We start from the raw sequence: 18,464 nt of genomic DNA, 5'->3' as shown, positions 1-18,464 counted from the left end.
AACCTAACCAAGTAGTACTGGTGCCTAAACCTAACCAAACTGCAATTGAACACTAGAAATAATTGTAAAAAATGGAAATAATAACTCACTAAGTCTAAAAGTCAAAGTTAGGTTTCACACAGGACTCAAACCACAGTCCTGTGTTTGACCCCTTCACGTGAAATGTCATCACCAAGAGCTGTCGTCTGGCTGTGTCCACTGGCATGTTGTGTAGATAGATGTTGTGTGGATAGCGTGTTGTGTAAATAGCGTGTCGTGTGGATAGCGTGTTGTGTGGATATGTTGTGTAGATTGCGTGTTGTGTGGATTACGTGTTGTGTGGATAGCGTGTTATGTAGATATGTTGTGTGGATAGCGTGTTGTGTAAATAGCGTGTCGTGTGGATAGCGTGTTGTGTGGATATGTTGTGTAGATTGCGTGTTGTGTGGATTACGTGTTGTGTGGATAGCGTGTTATGTAGATATGTTGTGTGGATAGCGTGTTGTGTAGATAGCGTGTTGTGTGGATAGCGTGTTGTGTGGATATTTTGTGTAGATATCGTGTTATGTAGATAGCGTGTTATGTAGATATGTTGTGTGGATAGCGTGTTGTGTAGATATCGTGTTGTGTGGATAGCGTGTTGTGTAGATATCGTGTTGTGTGGATAGCGTGTTGTGTAGATATCGTGTTGTGTAGATAGCGCGTTGTGTGGATAGCGTGTTGTGTAGATAGCGTGTTATGTAGATATGTTGTGTGGATAGCGTGTTGTGTAGATAGCGTGTTATGTAGATATGTTGTGTGGATAGCGTGTTGTGTAGATAGCGTGTTATGTAGATATGTTGTGTGGATAGCGTGTTGTGTAGATAGCGTGTTATGTAGATATGTTGTGTGGATAGCGTGTTGTGTAGATAGCGTGTTATGTAGATATGTTGTGTGGATAGCGTGTTGTGTGGATATGTTGTGTGGATATGTTGTGTGGATAGCGTGTTGTGTAGATAGCGTGTTATGTAGATATGTTGTGTGGATAGCGTGTTGTGTGGATAGCGTGTTATGTAGATATGTTGTGTGGATAGCGTGTTGTGTGGATAGCGTGTTATGTAGATATGTTGTGTGGATAGCGTGTTGTGTGGATAGCGTGTTATGTAGATATGTTGTGTGGATAGCGTGTTGTGTGGATAGCGTGTTATGTAGATATGTTGTGTGGATAGCGTGTTGTGTAGATAGCGTGTTATGTAGATATGTTGTGTGGATAGCGTGTTGTGTGGATAGCGTGTTATGTAGATATGTTGTGTGGATAGCGTGTTGTGTGGATAGCGTGTTATGTAGATATGTTGTGTGGATAGCGTGTTGTGTAGATAGCGTGTTATGTAGGTATGTTGTGTGGATAGCGTGTTGTGTAGATATGTTGTGTGGATAGCGTGTTGTGTGGATAGCGTGTTATGTAGATATGTTGTGTGGATAGCGTGTTGTGTGGATAGCGTGTTATGTAGATATGTTGTGTGGATAGCGTGTTGTGTAGATAGCGTGTTATGTAGATATGTTGTGTGGATAGCGTGTTGTGTGGATAGCGTGTTGTGTAGATAGCGTGTTATGTAGATATGTTGTGTGGATAGCGTGTTGTGTGGATAGCGTGTTGTGTAGATATGTTGTGTGGATAGCGTGTTGTGTAGATAGCGTGTTGTGTAGATATGTTGTGTGGATAGCGTGTTGTGTGGATAGCGTGTTATGTAGATATGTTGTGTGGATAGCGTGTTGTGTGGATAGCGTGTTGTGTAGATAGCGTGTTATGTAGATATGTTGTGTGGATAGCGTGTTGTGGATATCGTGTTGTGTGGATAGCGTGTTGTGTGGATAGCATGTTGTGGATATCGTGTTGTGTGGATAGCGTGTTGTGTGGATAGCATGTTGTGGATAGCGTGTTGTGTGGATATGTTGTGTAGATAGCGTGTTATGTAGATATGTTGTGTGGATAGCGTGTTGTGTAGATATCGTGTTGTGTGGATAGCGTGTTGTGTAGATATGTTGTGTGGATAGCGTGTTGTGTAGATATGTTGTGTGGATAGCGTGTTATGTAGATATGTTGTGTGGATAGCGTGTTGTGTAGATATCGTGTTGTGTGGATAGCGTGTTGTGTAGATATGTTGTGTGGATAGCGTGTTGTGGGGATAACGTGTTATGTAGATATGTTGTGTGGATAGCGTGTTATGTAGATATGTTGTGTGGATAACGTGTTATGTAGATATGTTGTGTGGATAGCGTGTTGTGTAGATAGCGTGTTGTGTGGATAGCGTGTTATGTAGATATGTTGTGTGGATATCGTGTTGTGTGGATAGCGTGTTGTGTGGATATGTTGTGTGGATATGTTGTGTGGATATCGTGTTGTGTGGATAGCGTGTTGTGTAGATAGCGTGTTGTGTGGATAGCGTGTTGTGTGGATATCGTGTTGTGTGGATATCGTGTTGTGTGGATATCGTGTTATGTGGATATCGTGTTGTGTGGATAGCGTGTTGTGTGGATATGTTGTGTGGATATGTTGTGTGGATATCGTGTTGTGTGGATAGCGTGTTGTGTGGATATCGTGTTGTGTGGATAGCGTGTTATGTAGATATCGTGTTATGTGGATATCGTGTTGTGTGGATAGCGTGTTATGTAGATATGTTGTGTAGATAGCGTGTTATGTAGATATCGTGTTATGTGGATATCGTGTTGTGTGGATATGTTGTGTGGATAGCGTGTTGTGTGGATATCGTGTTGTGTGGATATGTTGTGTGGATAGCGTGTTGTGTGGATATGTTGTGTGGATATGTTGTGTGGATATGTTGTGTGGATAGCGTGTTGTGTGGATATGTTGTGTGGATAGCGTGTTGTGTGGATAGCGTGTAGATGCAGTCTGGTTGCTGGTGTCAGCGTGGCTCTAATCAGCTGTTGGCAGGCAGATGAGCGGGCGGTCTCTCCCCGCGGCGGCACCCCGGGTCGAAAGCCGGTTTGAAGTTTAATGATGCCAGCTGCCAGCTCCACCAGGCTGTGAGCGCTAACGAGCTGGCACCGGCGGCGGACTGGGCCGCGGCGGCAGCACCTGGAAATGTAGCACACGTTTCAGAGGGGCGGGGCTCCACCGGGGCCGTTGAGGGGCCTGCAAGAGACCCAGGACGGCTCCGAGAGGCCCGCATCTCTTTGAAGAGCGGCCCAATTTCCATATTTCATTACACAGTGCTGACTGACAAGGCCCAGCCAGATGTTCTATTTTCAGCTATTTAAATTCTGACCTGCTTTCCTGTAGCATGGATGCGAAAAGGAAAAAACGATTTCATCAAAACACAGATGCCAAGGATGACGGGAGCTCAGAGCCGCTGTCTGCTGCACTCTGTTACCAGTCTCACGTTTTTCCAGCCCAATGAAACCCTGAGAGCTCAGTCACACATCAGATGCTCTTTAACGAACACATTACCTCCATGTCTCGAATTTGGTGGAAAGTCCATCCTGAGACATCCACTGTCTGACCCAAGGACACTTCAACAAGACACGCTGGTTGTTTCAGGGATCAGACCTTGTATTTGTGAGTCGATCTGCCCACTGAGCCGCCCGGAGCTGAATCGGCTCCAAAGTGACTGATGCTGCTCTGAAACACCACATAAAGTATCTCCTCCGTCCCTGAGATATCAGACATGATTAATTCCTGCAATATTCCTTTTGAAATGGCTGTTAAATTGCAGCGTCCTTACTCAATCCCTCATGCAAAAATACATCGACAACCCTGACCTTTTTGTGCATCTGCTGCAAATGGCACTTTGTCATCCTGAGTTAGCAAGCTCAAGGATCAATGTGACTGTGTCGGAATAAAACCTCCCCTCGCGCTGCAGGCTGCTTGAATAAGTGTGAGCCCATGTCTGGGCTCCATGAAGGTAAACTGAAAAGCTCTTGGAAGAAAAAGGCAGGAAAACAAAGGACAAAGCAGGGGTGAAAGACAGCAAGAACGAGTGGAGAGCTACTCTGATGGCAGAAAATCAGAGGCAGAAAGACTCTCACTCATTACTGAACACAGCTCACAGTAGGGAAGGAGAGCAGTTTATTCCACTGCTGCTGCATCCCTGAGTGCTGCTGTGTCTGTGTGTTTATTCATATCTGAGTGTGAGTGTGTGTGTGTTTATTCATATGTGAGTGTGTGCGTGCGTGCGTGTAGAGGTACAAAGGTAACTGAGAGGAAAGGAAGGCTCTCAGACACAGCACTGACTCAACATCTGTAAGATAATAACGTGATAAAATGATAAATAAGATAATAAAATAAAGTGTGCATGTTTAACTGTTTAATGGAGACAGAACTTCTGCAGATGTGAAGTAAAAACTGCAGCTAGATACATTTTTAGATTAAACTTTTAGTGTGTTGGACCATTTTAACGTCATGAACGATGATCAATGATCAATGAATGACATATACGACTATTCATGAGGCATGTTGGCTACATAGAATAGAGGAGAATACAACTCATCTATTGTGCTCACACACTCAGATTTGTGTTTGAGTTTGCTGTGCTGCCCCCAAGTGGGTGAAATGAATCTGTGAATTCAGGTCTAAACATCTGTGTCAGAGATTTCACTTCTGTGGGGAAATAAAGAAAAACAAAACTCTGCAGCTGACTTTCTTGTTGGTGATGGTTTCATAAATGATAGGCAGTGGAGGAGGACATGAGGACTGTGTCGGTGTGGACGGTGCCGAGGACGGCTCATGAGGACTGTGTCGGTGTGGACGGTGCCGAGGACGCCTCATGAGGTGCTGAGGATGCCTCATGAGGACTGCGTCGGTGTGGACGGTGCCGAGGACGCCTCATGAGGTGCTGAGGATGCCTCATGAGGTGCTGAGGACGCCTCATGAGGTGCCGAGGACGCCTCATGAGGTGCCGAGGACGCCTCATGAGGTGCCGAGGACGCCTCATGAGGACTGTGTCGGTGTGGACGGTGCCAAGGACGCCTCATGAGGTGCTGAGGATGCCTCATGAGGACTGCGTCGGTGTGGACGGTGCCGAGGACGCCCCATGAGGACTGCGTCGGTGTGGACGGTGCCGAGGACGCCTCATGAGGTGCCGAGGACGCCTCATGAGGACTGTGTCGGTGTGGACGGTGCCAAGGACGCCTCATGAGGTGCTGAGGATGCCTCATGAGGACTGCGTCGGTGTGGACGGTGCCGAGGACGCCCCATGAGGACTGCGTCGGTGTGGACGGTGCCGAGGACGCCTCATGAGGTGCTGAGGATGCCTCATGAGGACTGCGTCGGTGTGGACGGTGCCGAGGACGCCCCATGAGGACTGCGTCGGTGTGGACGGTGCCGAGGACGCCCCATGAGGACTGCGTCGGTGTGGGCGGTGCCGAGGACGCCCCATGAGGACTGCGTCGGTGTGGACGGTGCCGAGGACGCCCCATGAGGACTGCGTCGGTGTGGACGGTGCCGAGGACGCCTCATGAGGACTGCGTCGGTGTGGACGGTGCCGAGGACGCCTCATGAGGACTGCGTCGGTGTAGATGCTGCAATATTCAGTCCCCCTGTCTGTGGACTGCCTGACCTTTGGTTCGACCTTTAGCAGTGATGGCTTCTGCCTCGCTTTATGTTGGCTCATTATTTTTTCAACATTTCCTTGGCGAGCGGCAGAAAGGGGCGCATTCAGCACAGGGGTCGGGGTGAGGAGGAGGAGGGTGAAGATGGAGGTCAGATTGCTCTACAGCTATGTTCGGTGTCCCCAGGGGACTAACCGCCACAAAGCCATCTGACCTCCGACTTCTGCAGCTTTCTGTCAGCTGACCCTCGGTGTCGGCTCTTATCTGGGCTGATCAGTGCACAGGACTGAAGTGTTGGTGCAGAGTCTGAGGATGTTAGCATGCTAACATTAGCATTTAGCTCATAAAGTGCAGCACAGCCTCTGAGGCTGTAGACTTGTTCATATTCAACATGACAATAAACAGTCTGAAGAGTTTTAAAGCTTTTTATTTGTCAGTATAACTCACAAAAAATCAGACACAAAACATTTGAACAGTTTAGAAAAGGTTAGAAAAAGTTAGAAATTCTTTGCTTTAGAAAGTGTATAAATCAGTGCAGAAGGATTTTAGTCGTTCTCTTCTGAACCATGCAGATCATCAGACGCTTGTTTTTATGATTTCTGTTTCTACCTTTCTAGCTGTTACTTGTTACTTTTGATAAGATGTATTTAATAAACAAATCTGAAGCTTGCCTTCTCACTCATGTAATACCTGGTGACGTCCTATGGCAGGGCCAAAGAACCCACTTTATTCATTCATTCATGTTGTTTATTTGTTTCCCTTCGACCAATCAGCCGCCGCCGATTACTGTCCACACAGGACGTCCCTTACTGTCAGTCACAGGTTGCATCTACGAACTGAGCTTGGCGAAGCCATTTTACAATTTGTGAAATAACTGTTTAATTTGATTTTTATAGTGCTCTTGTTTATCTAGTTTATTTATTGTCTTTGGCTCATAACCAGGACCCGACTACTTAATTTCGTGCCATCTCATGTGAAAATGTGTGCTGGTATGACAATAAACATCTTTGAATTCTTAAATAAAAGGCATAACGTCTTTGAACTGATGGCAGTTAATCAGAAGAGCTCAGAGCCTCTGAGGCGAATGTGCCGACAGGTCAGATGCTGTTCCAGGCTGTCGAGGAGCTCATTTTACCAGGTGTCTGCCTTCCCTCGACTTTAACAGCAGACGGGACCAAAATCTGACGGTTCATCAGCCTGGTGTCTGCACTGCCACCAGAGGGAGCCCACATCTCCCATGTGACCAGGGTACAGTCTGCCCCCCCACACCAATAACGGCTCTGGCCAGCAGCCAAGAACTCAGCAGCAGAACTGAAGCAGGATGAAGGTGAAACAAGGTGAATGCAAAGGAGGAGCAGAGTAGATATGGAAAGAGAGAGGAGGATAGTCTGGGTGGGAGTGTAAAGAAATATAGGAGTATATCTACTATGTGTCAGAGTGACAACACATAAAAAATGATGGAAAGTGAACACATGAAACAGGTTCTTTTCTCTGTATGGAGGAGAAAAGACTTTCTCACTTTATTGACAACAACTGACAATGAGAATTCAGACTGTGCAGATGGGATGCAATAAAGAAACTTAAACATGAATCATTGTGCGGGTTTAGCTTCTGTATCGTTCAGGCTCCTTGAGGAGTTCCAGTCCATGTGCTTTAGTCCAGGGGACGGTGACCTTTAGAAATCAGGGCCCTCCTTCTTCAGTTTGCTGTAGTCCATGGTCACTGCGAAAAACTGAGACCACAAACAAGAGTCAGAATCACAGAAACACATTTTGCAGCAAAACACCATTTCAGGTGACTTAATGCTCGTGTGCGAGTGTGAGGCAGAGCACAGAACCATGTTGGTCCTCCACCGTGCACAATCAGAAAAGACGACTCATTTATGCAGGTTGTACTAAATACTTGTGTGTGAACCCCCCAGTGATAACCCCATTAAGTCATCTGATTAATCCATCTGAAGGTATAAACCACAGCTCAGCATCACATCTATCAAAGATCCACACACAAATACAAGTACCAGCTCTCTTCAGCACAGCAGCATGATGGCTGTGACCCTGGACCCAGGAGACTCACCTTGTACCGATCAGTTGGGCCCAGCTTGTTCCACGGCTCTGGGTTGTTCTTACGATCCCAGCTGGAGAGGAGACAACCGGCCCACATGATGAGTTAGAGTTAACCAAAACACTGTCACTTCATTTAGACGTTCACAGGCGACTGTTCCACAGCTTTAACCTCGTCGGCTTCATTAACTCTTTCCTCCTTTGCACATCTCATACGGGAACAAAAACCCACTTTGGAAAAGGACAAAGCTAAAGGAAAAGATGGTTCAAGGATCCTGACTGGAGTCCTCACCTGACGTCAGGGTTTCTCAGACCCAGGCGAGCGAGGTACAGCAAGGACATGGTCACCCCCCCGCCGATGAAGATGAAGAGGGGGATCAGCTGTATGGGACACACAGGTGAGCCACAGGTGAGACACCTTCATCGACTTAAAACGTCACGACACTTTCGAGGACAGACCAGTAAACACAGAGAGATGTTCTAACACCAACGGGCCAGGTTTAACCATCCAAAACTTCCCAAACCGACCGGGTTAAACCACCCAAAACAACCTTAACTGGCCAGGTTAAACAAGGAAAAGCTAACCCTGAACGTCACAAACCTGTTGTCACAGCTGTCATGTGATCAGATGTTTTATCCAGCCACTTCCTGAGATTATTTCCACTGACTAGGTTAGCTCTTTCAAATCAGAGAACAAGTGATTTAGGTATAACACCTGTGGTTTGGAAACTATTTAACTGTAGGGTGAGAAAACACCTTGAGATAGTGCTAGCTAACCCACCCAGCTAACCTATCTGGCCTAGCTAACCTAGCTAACCTAGCTAACCTGTTGCTAACGTCTTGGAGGTGATGCCGTGACCTGAAGTGACCCAGAGACCCGATCAATCAATAACTGATAGTGAACAAACAACAAGCAGCGCTTCATTTCAGCATTGTTTCGGAGTCAGTGCGCTCACAGTCACTAACTAGTTAAAGCTGTCACCGCCAACTAGTTTGGCTAAATTAGCCACAAAAATTCACAGATGGTCCGTGTTACTACCACTAACTAGTGTTTGTTAACGGATAACCAGACCATACTTACAGCTGGGTGATTCCTCAGCTGTTTGCGGACTGTGGCGAGCATTTTTCGGTGTGTGATGGCTGATTTATCTGAATTTGTGCAGAAATAACCGGATAACAAACAGTCATCAACACGGAGCGCACTTTTATCTTAGTGGTGGAGAGAGGGGGGGTCATAGGAGTCCAGAGATAGTGCCTGACTGCCGCCGGCCAAAACACCACTTCATTAATTATTTTGTGGACTTTACAGACAGTTTACAGTTTATTTCAAACGGATGCTGTTTAAAAAAACAACATAGGAATTTACATGGTTTCATCAACACGCTGCTTTGTCGCTTCACCCTTTATTTTAACACAGATTTTGTTCAGGCAAAGGTAAAGTCGTCAAAATGTCGCTAAAATCACCAGATTTCAACCCAAAGACGGAGCTGATGTTTCTGTCGGTCTCCTGGATGTAGAATATTCACTGAATTAAGAGGATTTAATCCTGTTTCCACTGTAATTACGTCCATTGATTTAATAAAATGTCAGTGTTTAAGTGACTCCGTCGGCTTTTCTTCCTTACTGCCGGAGACATGATGAAGTTTCCTGCTGAGGACTCTGTGAGGATGACGAGGGCGGTGCCCCCCCCACTAAAGGGTTAGACTTAAGCCTAACCTTCACACCTAAAGCCTTTAACACAGTTAAAATTAACCCTAACCCCTCTAAAATATGGCCTGGTTAACACCAACCTTTAACCTGGGGGTCGGTTTTGAGGCGCCTCATATTTGGGAGCTGTTGTTTTGTTTGATTCAATTGTGCTATTTGAGCCAGAATGATTATTTTACTGTTCCCTTACCATTACAACCACTGGTGCCTTTATAAACCCTGTGTGCACAGGTGCATTCATGCTGTCATGCCAGTTTCGTGGTGAAGGCTCCATGTTAGCTGCCGTTTTCCTGCTCAGAAATACTAAACGCTGTGAAAATCAGTCAGGACGTGTTTGCACATTAAGTTGGGAACAAACTTTTAGATATAATACTTGTTAGAAAGTGTTTGTTGGTTATTTTACCCAACCAGAGAGGAGATCAGAGAAATAAAAAGAATCACTATGAAATATCACAATGTCCCTTTTATGGCAAGTTCTTCTCAACTTGTAGAAAATAAAAGTAAAACAACTTGGACGTTACACACAAGCTACATTAAACCGTTTCTATCGTATAAATGACACGTTGGCCAAGAGATAAACTACATATGTGATAATTGTGCATATCAAGCATCAGTGTGTACAGCGAGCCTCGTGTATGGGAGTTCATGGGTTACACGCTGGAGTAGTGTGTTTTAGGCCTCGTTTGGTTCAGTGTCCATCCACCGGAGGAGAGCTGCGTTCCCTACAGAGTGTTTTCATTTCATCCTCCCGTCTTTCCCTGGTGGAGTCCAGATGTTTCAGTGGGTCGTCTTCTTCGGGGCTTTGCCGTATTTGGCGTCTAATCCAAGACCTGAAGACAAAAAAACAATGATGTGACACGGCGCAAAGGATCACCTTGGCAGCCACACACATCTTTCTCACCACCAGAACCACTTATTTGACCAAACAAACATCTCAGCATCTTCTCACTGAGTCACATTTACATATATATTTTATAATTTCATATAATGTTTCTTTTTTTACTATTGTAAAAAAAGGGTTAGAGTTAGAGCCCCCCGTGGCTCTAACTCTAACCATGACCCCGACACCAGGGGATGTCTCACCGAGGAAGACCAGGATGGTGCCGACCCACTGCATTGTACTCATCGTGTTCCCAAACAGGAGCACAGAGCCCAGGATGGTGAAGAACTTCCTGGTGGTGGTGACGATGGAGCAGGTCAGAGGTCCGAAGTTCACCACTGTCATGAAAATGAAGGTCTGGAGGAGGGGTGGGGGGGTATAGCATCATATGTGAGTGTTCATGACAAACAACCTGTTAATGTAAAGGATGCTTTCCCACCATCTCTCCCACCCACCTGTCCCAGAGCACTAGTCAGTCCAAACAGAAGGATGTTGTAAAAGATGCTCGGATGGCGTTCAGTGAAACTCAGGAACTCCCAGATCTCCCCCGTCCACAGGACCGCTGAGAGCAAACAGACACACACACATTAACGACACGATTCAGCCTCATCTGTGGCATCGAGGCTGAAGCTCAGCAGGTCTACTGTTCAGTGTGGGCATACGGCGCCACCAAGTGGTCACTACGGTACTAGCAGTCAGCTGAGGCCTGGAGTGGACGATAAATTACAGACCGTTTATTTCAGACTGATGCTGTTAAAAAACGAAAGTATTTGCATGGTTTCATCAACAAGCAGCTTTGTCGCTTCACCCTTCCTTGGGTACTCTACATGAGAAGTTCTCTGATTACTCTGAGAAGTACTCAGGGTGAACCGGACCGATGTGGTCTAGGTGGGAATCAGACCTCAGTCAGAGCAGACTTTGGCGGAGGGCTCGAAGGACTCACCTAGTCCTAGGACCATAGTGGACCACATGTTGATGTTCAGCATCATGTGGTTGGCGCTGGTCTGGAAGCGAGCCCTCATGTGGTCCTGGGCAACACCAGTCAGACCGTCCAGTGTCAGCGAGGCCAGCTACGGCGAGGGCAGCAAGATGCAAAGGTTTTAGAAAGGTCACAGTAACAGCAGGGACACTCGGACATGAGCGAACAAGATAGCGTCATGTTGACTCACCAAGAGAATCTCTCCAAATCCAAACACGTGGCCGTCTGTGACCGCTGAGCTCTTGTTGGGCTTGTAGAGGAACAGAGCCACGCCGCTCACGATCAGCAGCACACACAGGTACTTAGCCAGCGGGTACTTCTTCCTCAAAATGGTCACCCCGAGGATCATCACTGTAACAGCAGCAGTAGCATGAACATCAGATGGGCCCTTTAGGGTTTGACGTAATCCGACACACAGTATCTGGCCTTCAGCCCAGAGAGACTGTGTGCAAGTGTGTGTGTGTGTAACGAGATAACTGAGCTGTGAGCGGTGAGATAAAACCTCTGTGTACAAACAGTCACATATCAGAATCAGAATCAACTTTATGTTATTGTTATGTTATATGTGCTCAACTCAAACAGTGCTGATGTTCATTTAGAGTTTGATCAGCTCTGTGCTCTTCAGCAGCGTGCCGTAAATCACATGTTGTGTTAGCTGTAATGCTATTTCTCTGTGCAGGTATCCAGGTGATGTGGAGGCAGAGAGCTACCTGGTATTAAAAAGCAGAGTGGTAGAATATTAATTTACCTGGTATGGGCTTGCAGGATTTCCCCAACACCTGTGATGACAACACAGACAGAGCTTCAGCATATGACAGCAGCCAGCATAATGAAGCGTGAAGTTAACCAGCCGGCACCTCCTGGAGGCAGACCTACCTGTGTGGGGTAGTTGACGTACTGGAGGGCAGAGTTACTGGACACCATGGCTCCAAGATAAGACAGGGAGCACAGCCCGTAGAGCCAGCTCTTAGTGTGATCCGGCTTGGAGCCCTCAAAAAACTGGATCACTGATGAGGAGGAGGAGGATTTTTCTTTAATGTGACACATCAACAGTATGTTGTTTGCGACTGAATGTTCTCTGTTACAGGCTGATGAGTTCAAACAATCTTGGTCTCAACAGACTTGCAGAACTATATTTAGGATGTTTATTTCCAGCACATACTCACAGATCTTAGCAAACAGAGCGCTGATGATGCACTGAATCAAGACCAACGTCCGGGCGAATCTGAACTTCTCCTTTTTGTCTCCATAATCACCTCGAGTGCTGCAACAGTCAGAGAAACAACACTGAGGTAGAAGCTACAGGCCTTCCTGCAGGAGCACGTAAAGGGTTAAAGAGTGGTTCGCTTGAAGAAACTCTGAAAAGGCCCCTCAGAAAGCAGAGACCATGAAGCAATAGATTACACCTGATAGCATGGGGGGTCATTTTAGCAGAATAATCAAAAAGTCAGAGAAAACAGAGAGATGAAGACAGTTTGATAAGAATATTAGAATATTTACAGGACCGATCAGTCAGGCTGGGGTCTGTCACTCTGAAACCAGACACGATCCTCATCGCTCCAGTGACTTAGGCACCAACATACCATCTGTGTCACACCTCAGCTCCCCTTACTTACTGTACTCTCTCTAGAGAACCACAGATAACCATTATGAACTGTTGTCTTTTAACGTTGCAGGTTAGACATTTAATCAATGTAAAAAAGATGTTTGGTGCTGATACATAACAGAAGCATTACCCCATCTATGACACAGTAGCTTTGGTGATCTGGAGACCACCTGCTCACGGATACAGGCTCCAATATGTCAGGGTTAGTTAGAGTAATGTCAAACCAAACCCCATTTAAAAATATGTCGATTTAATGTCCGTCTTGCCTTTTGCATTGGTATAGACAACGTTGCATGCCCAGCATGAGACTGCATAAAGAGCATTCCTTCCTTGTGTCTTATAGCACACTGCAGTTATGTCAAATCAAAATAAAGCTCGTATTGATCTCGGAACTATCGACATGCAAGCCGACAGTAAACCGGCAGTATTTTGAGCTGAGCATTGGACAGAAGAACATCTGTGTGGGCTTTACCTCGGGCAGCTTACTTACATCGTCTCCTGTAATATTCCGTAGTAAAAGTAACACACGAAGACACCGAAGAAGCAAACGATGAACCGTATCCGCATGTTGTCCCACGTCGAGGCGGGCTTCCCTGCTCCCTTTCCCGCAGCCATGCTGTCGTCCCCCAGCCCGGATATGGTCACCGACACCGCTCCGCTCCCCGCGCCTCTCACACCGACGTCCCGCTCCACTATAGCCGATGTCACGAGCCCGGAAATGGTGCTCGCGTGTCCCCGTCGGCGGCGGTACCGAGAGCCGAAGGCGCTGCTGATGGAGACCGTCAGTGCACAGTGTTGAGTCCCGGTTTGCTGACGGTACCCTGACCGGTCAGATATCACGTCCTCTGGCTGTTACTGATCATTGTGCTGAATGAAACGTTTCTTCTCCAGGACACCTGTGAGACCAGGAGACTCCGGTAGAGCAGGTGAACCGGCTGACGGGCGGCTACGGTCCGTGTTTTCATTCAGAAATTAAAGCCTACTTCTAGTGGGGAGAGTCGGTTTTGTGAAAGGACCAAATAGGCGTCCAGAACTGAGCATGAACCGCCAGATGTACTTTAATAAAGTTCAACAGTTCAACCCGGAAACATGGCGGTTTGTTGTCACCTTGTCGGTTCGGTGTCAACCCGCCTGCCGAGCTGTGAGATGTTATTATCGATACTTAACCCCTGCTGACCGCGATATTAATCAGGCAGCTGTAAAGGCAGCTATCATAAAAACATCTGGTCCTGCCTTTAAGGTGTCGCGTTCCCTTTAATCGTCTTGGGATGTGGATTAAATTCATTGGTCCATGTAAGGCCATGGAACCCTCTCTCGACCAATCACAAAGCAGATGAGGGTTGAAAGAGGCGGTGCTTAGATTTAAAAACCACAAATCCACGTGTCAAAGGGAGCACAACAACAAGAGGAAAATCACAGGAATGACGGTGAAACGAGGCTTTGAAACGCCCAGAAAACCGCAGACATGTTATTTTATTCAAGAACAACGGCACACGAAACATTTGAACTGAGAAAACACAACAATAAAACCTCTTTTCATTAGCTTTTCATCCACTTATTGTCACCATAGAGCATGTTCTGAAATAATTTTGCATGCTGCTGACCCTAACCTGAACGCACTGCTTCACCATTTCAACATGAACTCAAGCACAGTTCATGTTCCACACCAAAATCAACACTTTCTGGGCCACATGGTGCAAAACTCAGGGTGACTCACTAAGATTTTTTGTAAAAAGATGACAAAACTTGAGACTAGTTAGGAAAAGACTGCTGTAGACAAGCAAAGTTAATAAAACCTCCTTCATGCTTAGAAATCACCAACATATAAATAGAAATAGCAAATAAAAAATCAGTATTAGCAACCTCATAACTCAAATTAACATAGAAAAATATATCTCTTCCTAGAAATACATCTGTAGAAAAAGGCCACAAGGATTTCTCTTTAACCAACAGATTTTATGACATTTAAAACCCATCAAGTACTTTGTTTTTCAGAAATGAGGTTGGTCAGAGTTGAGCTCATCTAAAGGGTTAGGGTAACCCCAACACAGCAGTAAAGGACGGCAAGACGCGGCATCGTGTTTGGCTTTTCACTGATTAGAAAAGAAAACATTCCTGACAGACGATGGTCTTTGTCTGAGCTGCTGACACAAAACAAAAGTCGGTTTTATCAGAATGAACAATGTCAAACCTTTTTCAGCTTTTTCCAACATTTCCTGTAGTCAAAGCCACAGCCCCCCCGACCGAGAGCTCAGAAGGTAAAGACCAGCTGGATCCCAGCGTCCTGCAGGTGGAAATAGACAGTAAATACTTACATACAATACAGGCCACAGTACACAGAGTCTGTCACAGTGGTCCTGGCCCCTGACAGCAGTGATGGGCCAGCTGAGCACAGGTGTCTGCTTCCCCCCTGCTCAGAAACACTTCCAGCTCCTCCAGCAGTTTAGTTCTGAGACGCTCTGCTCACGTTTCCATCTACTGCAGGCCCAGCTGCCGGGTCGGAGAGGCCTGCCCAGGGCAGCCGGTGACCGGAGAGACGGACAGGCCGCGGAACAGCAGGTCCATGGAGGGCAGGAGGGGCTTCAGCAGGCTGACAGGGCAGAACGCTGAGCCTCCGTGGGGGGTGAAGTTCACTTTATTGGGATCCGGGCAGGATGGCTGGAGGACAGGCTCGTCCTGACAGGCAGACCTGGAGGGGGCGGGGGATAAAGTTGGGCATCAAATTATCCAACATCAATTCATTAAAACAGCTGCAGTCATTTTCTGATCAACTTATCGGCTCAAGTTTCACTCCCAGTATCACTCCCAGTATCACTCCCAGTATCACTCCCAGTATCACTCCCAGCCTCAGCCTCACTGTGATCACACCTGTCCTGTCTGACATGATTCTATGATCACACCTGTTCTGTCTGACATGATTCTATGATCACACCTGTTCTGTCTGACATGATTCTATGATCACACCTGTTCTGTCTGACATGATTCTATGATCACACCTGTCCTGTCTGACATGATTCTAAGATCACGCCTGTGTTTTCTGTCATGTTAGTCTGTTTTCAGCCATGATTCTCTTACGCTGCCTCCTCACAGTCTCGGCGTCGGTCGCAGCCCTGCGGCGGCCCGAGCAGGACGGGGGAGGTTTTGTGGGGAGGGGGGGAGGAGCAGTGGGGCTGCAGCCGAGGAGGATCCAGACGGATCCATCTGGACGGGATCCCCGCAGACTCAGAGGGTGTCAGGGTGTCACAGTCCAGCGGTTCTGCTCAGAGGACACAAACACAGACCGTCACTGTTGGACACAGAACCTGATTACCAGCCAGCATCTGTCCACAGGGACTCACCTGGCTCTGCCACTGGACGGGGGGATCGGCACGGAGATGGGAGGGGGGCGTTCAGAGCACATGGGGAACCAGAAGGAGACACGAGCGATGGGTCTAGAGGACAGGGAGACTGGGAGGGAGACAGGAGGGAGGGATCCAGTGGGCCGGGGGAGGGCTCACTCTGAGAGCCGCTGCTGCATCTCTGGGGGGGGGGCGGGGGCCCTGTGGCCGTCTGGGATCTCCAGAGTGATCTGAGTGTTCAGAGGGACATGGAAAGGGTCAGAGCGGAACTTTACATCCAGCAATCGGATGTCAGACGTTAAAAACCTTCATATTTCACCTAGTTTGTATCTCACTCAGCAGCCCCCCCTCACCTGGTCATCAGCTTTCTCACAAACAAACACCTCCTCCAGCTCCAGGTTCAGGCCTTCAATGCTGCGCCGCAGCCGTGGGGCGAGTCTGTTCAGGGGCATCGGGGGCATCAGGGGCAGCATCTAGACAAACACAAGGCCAGCGGGAGGCAGCGTGATTCACTGACAGCAGCAGACTGGACATCAAACGCTTGCTGCCTCAGGCTGGGTCACATGATACGGAGCCTCCAGAGCTGCTGCTGCTGTTATGCTAAATGATCAGTCTGATCCTCCATTTGCCACAACAGCACATGGTCTTCATCTTCATCCTCTTCACTGAACCAAAGCTGCCGTTTTAACGGTAAAAGACTTAGACTTAAGACTTAATGCACTGACGGCTGCTCATTCGGTGTACAGGACTGTAAATCATCTGAGCAGAAATAGATGACACCCCCCCCCCAGTGGTTTCAGATGGTCTTTGTGACACCATGTGAGCTGGACGACAGCAGCTCCCAGAAAAGCTCCAGCAGCTTTTACTGCGTTACTGGGTCCTGATACTGGGTCCTGTTAGTGGGTCCTGTTAGTGGGTCCTGATACTGGGTCCTGATACTGGGTCCTGATACTAGGTCCTCATACTGGGTCCTGATACTGGATCCTGTTAGTGGGTCCTGATTCTGGGTCCTGATACTGGGTCCTGATAGTGGGTCCTAATAGTGGGTCCTGATACTGGGTCCTGATAGTGGGTCCTGATACTGGGCCTGTTAATCTGCCTGTTGACAACAGTCTGCCACCAGCAGCTGTTGGGACACCTTTACAGTCATGCGCTACCTGAGTGATGGGTGCTGTGTGACCTGCTGGCTGCTGGGGGGGCTCGTGTCCTGCTGGGGGGGGGCAGTGACGGCAGCGTTTCTGCAACTGGTGCCTCAGTTTGGCCACCTGGGGGCCGAGCGGAGAGAAATCATTCAGGAGTTACAAGAAGTACAAGTCTGGAGTCGGAAAGGTCACTGAAGTATTAACTACTGTTATTATACTGTACTACTATTCTAATACATGACAATACAAATACACCAATGTACTACTACTGTACTACTAGTATAGAATACTGCAGTATAGTATACCACGAGAGACAGCATGCTATACTGCAGTATAGTCGTGTACTACCACAGCAGTATAGTAAAGTATTATTACTTTATTACTGCAGAAGTGAGTACTTTCCTCCATCAGGTGCTCAGCACTGCCCCAGGACGCTGAGCGCTTGTGTCCGCCGACACTCCTCCTTCCTCGGGTCTCCTCTGCCCCCAGACTGGGAGTCTGAAAACACAGAGAACACGTCTGGGGGTGGGTGGAAAATGTTCCTGACACCTGTGTGATCATGTGACAAGTGTGCACAGGAAGGTGAACCAGTGTGAAAACACACACACACACACACACACACACACACACACACACACTTTCCTCCTGTATTCAGTCTCAACTCTTTACCGCCCTGCTGTCTCTCGTGATCATACCAATTTCTTCACGTTGACTCTTGACCTTCTGCTGGGGGGGGTCCGGGCTGCTCCCGGAAGGGCTGAGTGGTGGTTCATCGTCACTGGGTGGGGCCCAGATCAGTCGGCCTGTTCGCTCTCCTGGCGTCCCTGGGCCTCATAGGGCAGTTCGCCCTCCACATAGTCTGTCCCGCCGCCACAGTGAGAACCTCCTCGTGGTTTCTCTCCAGCGCGCAGGTGGCTCTCTGCAGGCGGCTCAGAGAAACCCTACCACTGCCATAAGTGGACAACACCCCCATCTTCTGCCATCCACTCACACACAGCCCATTGCCAGGCTAAATATGTCACAGCGCAGCGTGAATCATTCTCACAGTCACATCGGTGTACAGTTACAGCTGTACAGGATCTTGGGACATGAACCCTATAAAAAGACTGGGAGGGAGCACAGTGGCTTAATCTCTGTCTGCAACCTGGTCACAACAGCACAAACAGGGCTGCAACTAAAGATCATTTATTAGAATTCATCAGCCAACTCTGCATTTGACTGATCCA

The 18,464-nt window shown here is 47.6% G+C and overlaps 2 protein-coding genes and 1 pseudogene across 2 annotated transcripts; all 3 read right to left on the bottom strand.

The window, feature by feature from the left end:
* Nucleotides 1-7,004: 7,004 nt before the first annotated feature.
* Nucleotides 7,005-8,809, bottom strand: ndufa4a (NDUFA4 mitochondrial complex associated a). The gene is made up of 4 exons (XM_070848240.1): nt 8,668-8,809; nt 7,879-7,967; nt 7,600-7,660; nt 7,005-7,258 (listed from the first exon to the last, which is right to left on the bottom strand). Exons 1-4 carry the CDS (start codon nt 8,707-8,709, stop codon nt 7,202-7,204), a joined length of 249 nt encoding a protein of 82 aa, XP_070704341.1. The 5' UTR covers nt 8,710-8,809; the 3' UTR covers nt 7,005-7,201.
* A 216-nt stretch (nt 8,810-9,025) lies between these two features.
* On the bottom strand, nt 9,026-13,731 carry slc35b1 (solute carrier family 35 member B1). The gene is made up of 9 exons (XM_070848184.1): nt 13,249-13,731; nt 12,319-12,416; nt 12,029-12,159; nt 11,901-11,931; nt 11,343-11,503; nt 11,117-11,243; nt 10,629-10,735; nt 10,377-10,530; nt 9,026-10,123 (listed from the first exon to the last, which is right to left on the bottom strand). Exons 1-9 carry the CDS (start codon nt 13,371-13,373, stop codon nt 10,071-10,073), a joined length of 987 nt encoding a protein of 328 aa, XP_070704285.1. The 5' UTR covers nt 13,374-13,731; the 3' UTR covers nt 9,026-10,070.
* A 482-nt stretch (nt 13,732-14,213) lies between these two features.
* LOC139216932 (protein FAM117A-like) lies at nt 14,214-18,141 on the bottom strand (annotated as a pseudogene).
* Nucleotides 18,142-18,464: the final 323 nt, after the last annotated feature.

Source organism: Pempheris klunzingeri, chromosome 17 (genome assembly GCF_042242105.1).
Source record: "Pempheris klunzingeri isolate RE-2024b chromosome 17, fPemKlu1.hap1, whole genome shotgun sequence".
NCBI classification, from domain to species: Eukaryota; Metazoa; Chordata; class Actinopteri; order Acropomatiformes; family Pempheridae; genus Pempheris; species Pempheris klunzingeri.
The sequence above is the reverse complement of the archived record's forward strand: the minus strand, read 5'-3'. Positions and strand labels throughout refer to the sequence as shown.

Bases quoted from the DNA above. Each gene is read 5' to 3' on its own strand.
- ndufa4a (XM_070848240.1), bottom strand. From the start codon at position 8,709: ATGCTCGCCACAGTCCGCAAACAGCTGAGGAATCACCCAGCT. The intron at 7,968-8,667 runs GTAAGTATGGTC...TGTCCCATACAG, and splicing joins AGCTGAGGAATCACCCAGCT to CTGATCCCCCTCTTCATCTT. The intron at 7,661-7,878 runs GTGAGGACTCCA...TCTCCTCTCCAG, and splicing joins CTGAGAAACCCTGACGTCAG to CTGGGATCGTAAGAACAACC.
- slc35b1 (XM_070848184.1), bottom strand. From the start codon at position 13,373: ATGGCTGCGGGAAAGGGAGCAGGGAAGCCCGCCTCGACGTGGGACAAC. The intron at 11,932-12,028 runs GTAGGTCTGCCT...TTGTCATCACAG, and splicing joins ACGTCAACTACCCCACACAG to GTGTTGGGGAAATCCTGCAA. The intron at 10,124-10,376 runs GTGAGACATCCC...TTTTGTCTTCAG, and splicing joins CACCATCCTGGTCTTCCTCG to GTCTTGGATTAGACGCCAAA.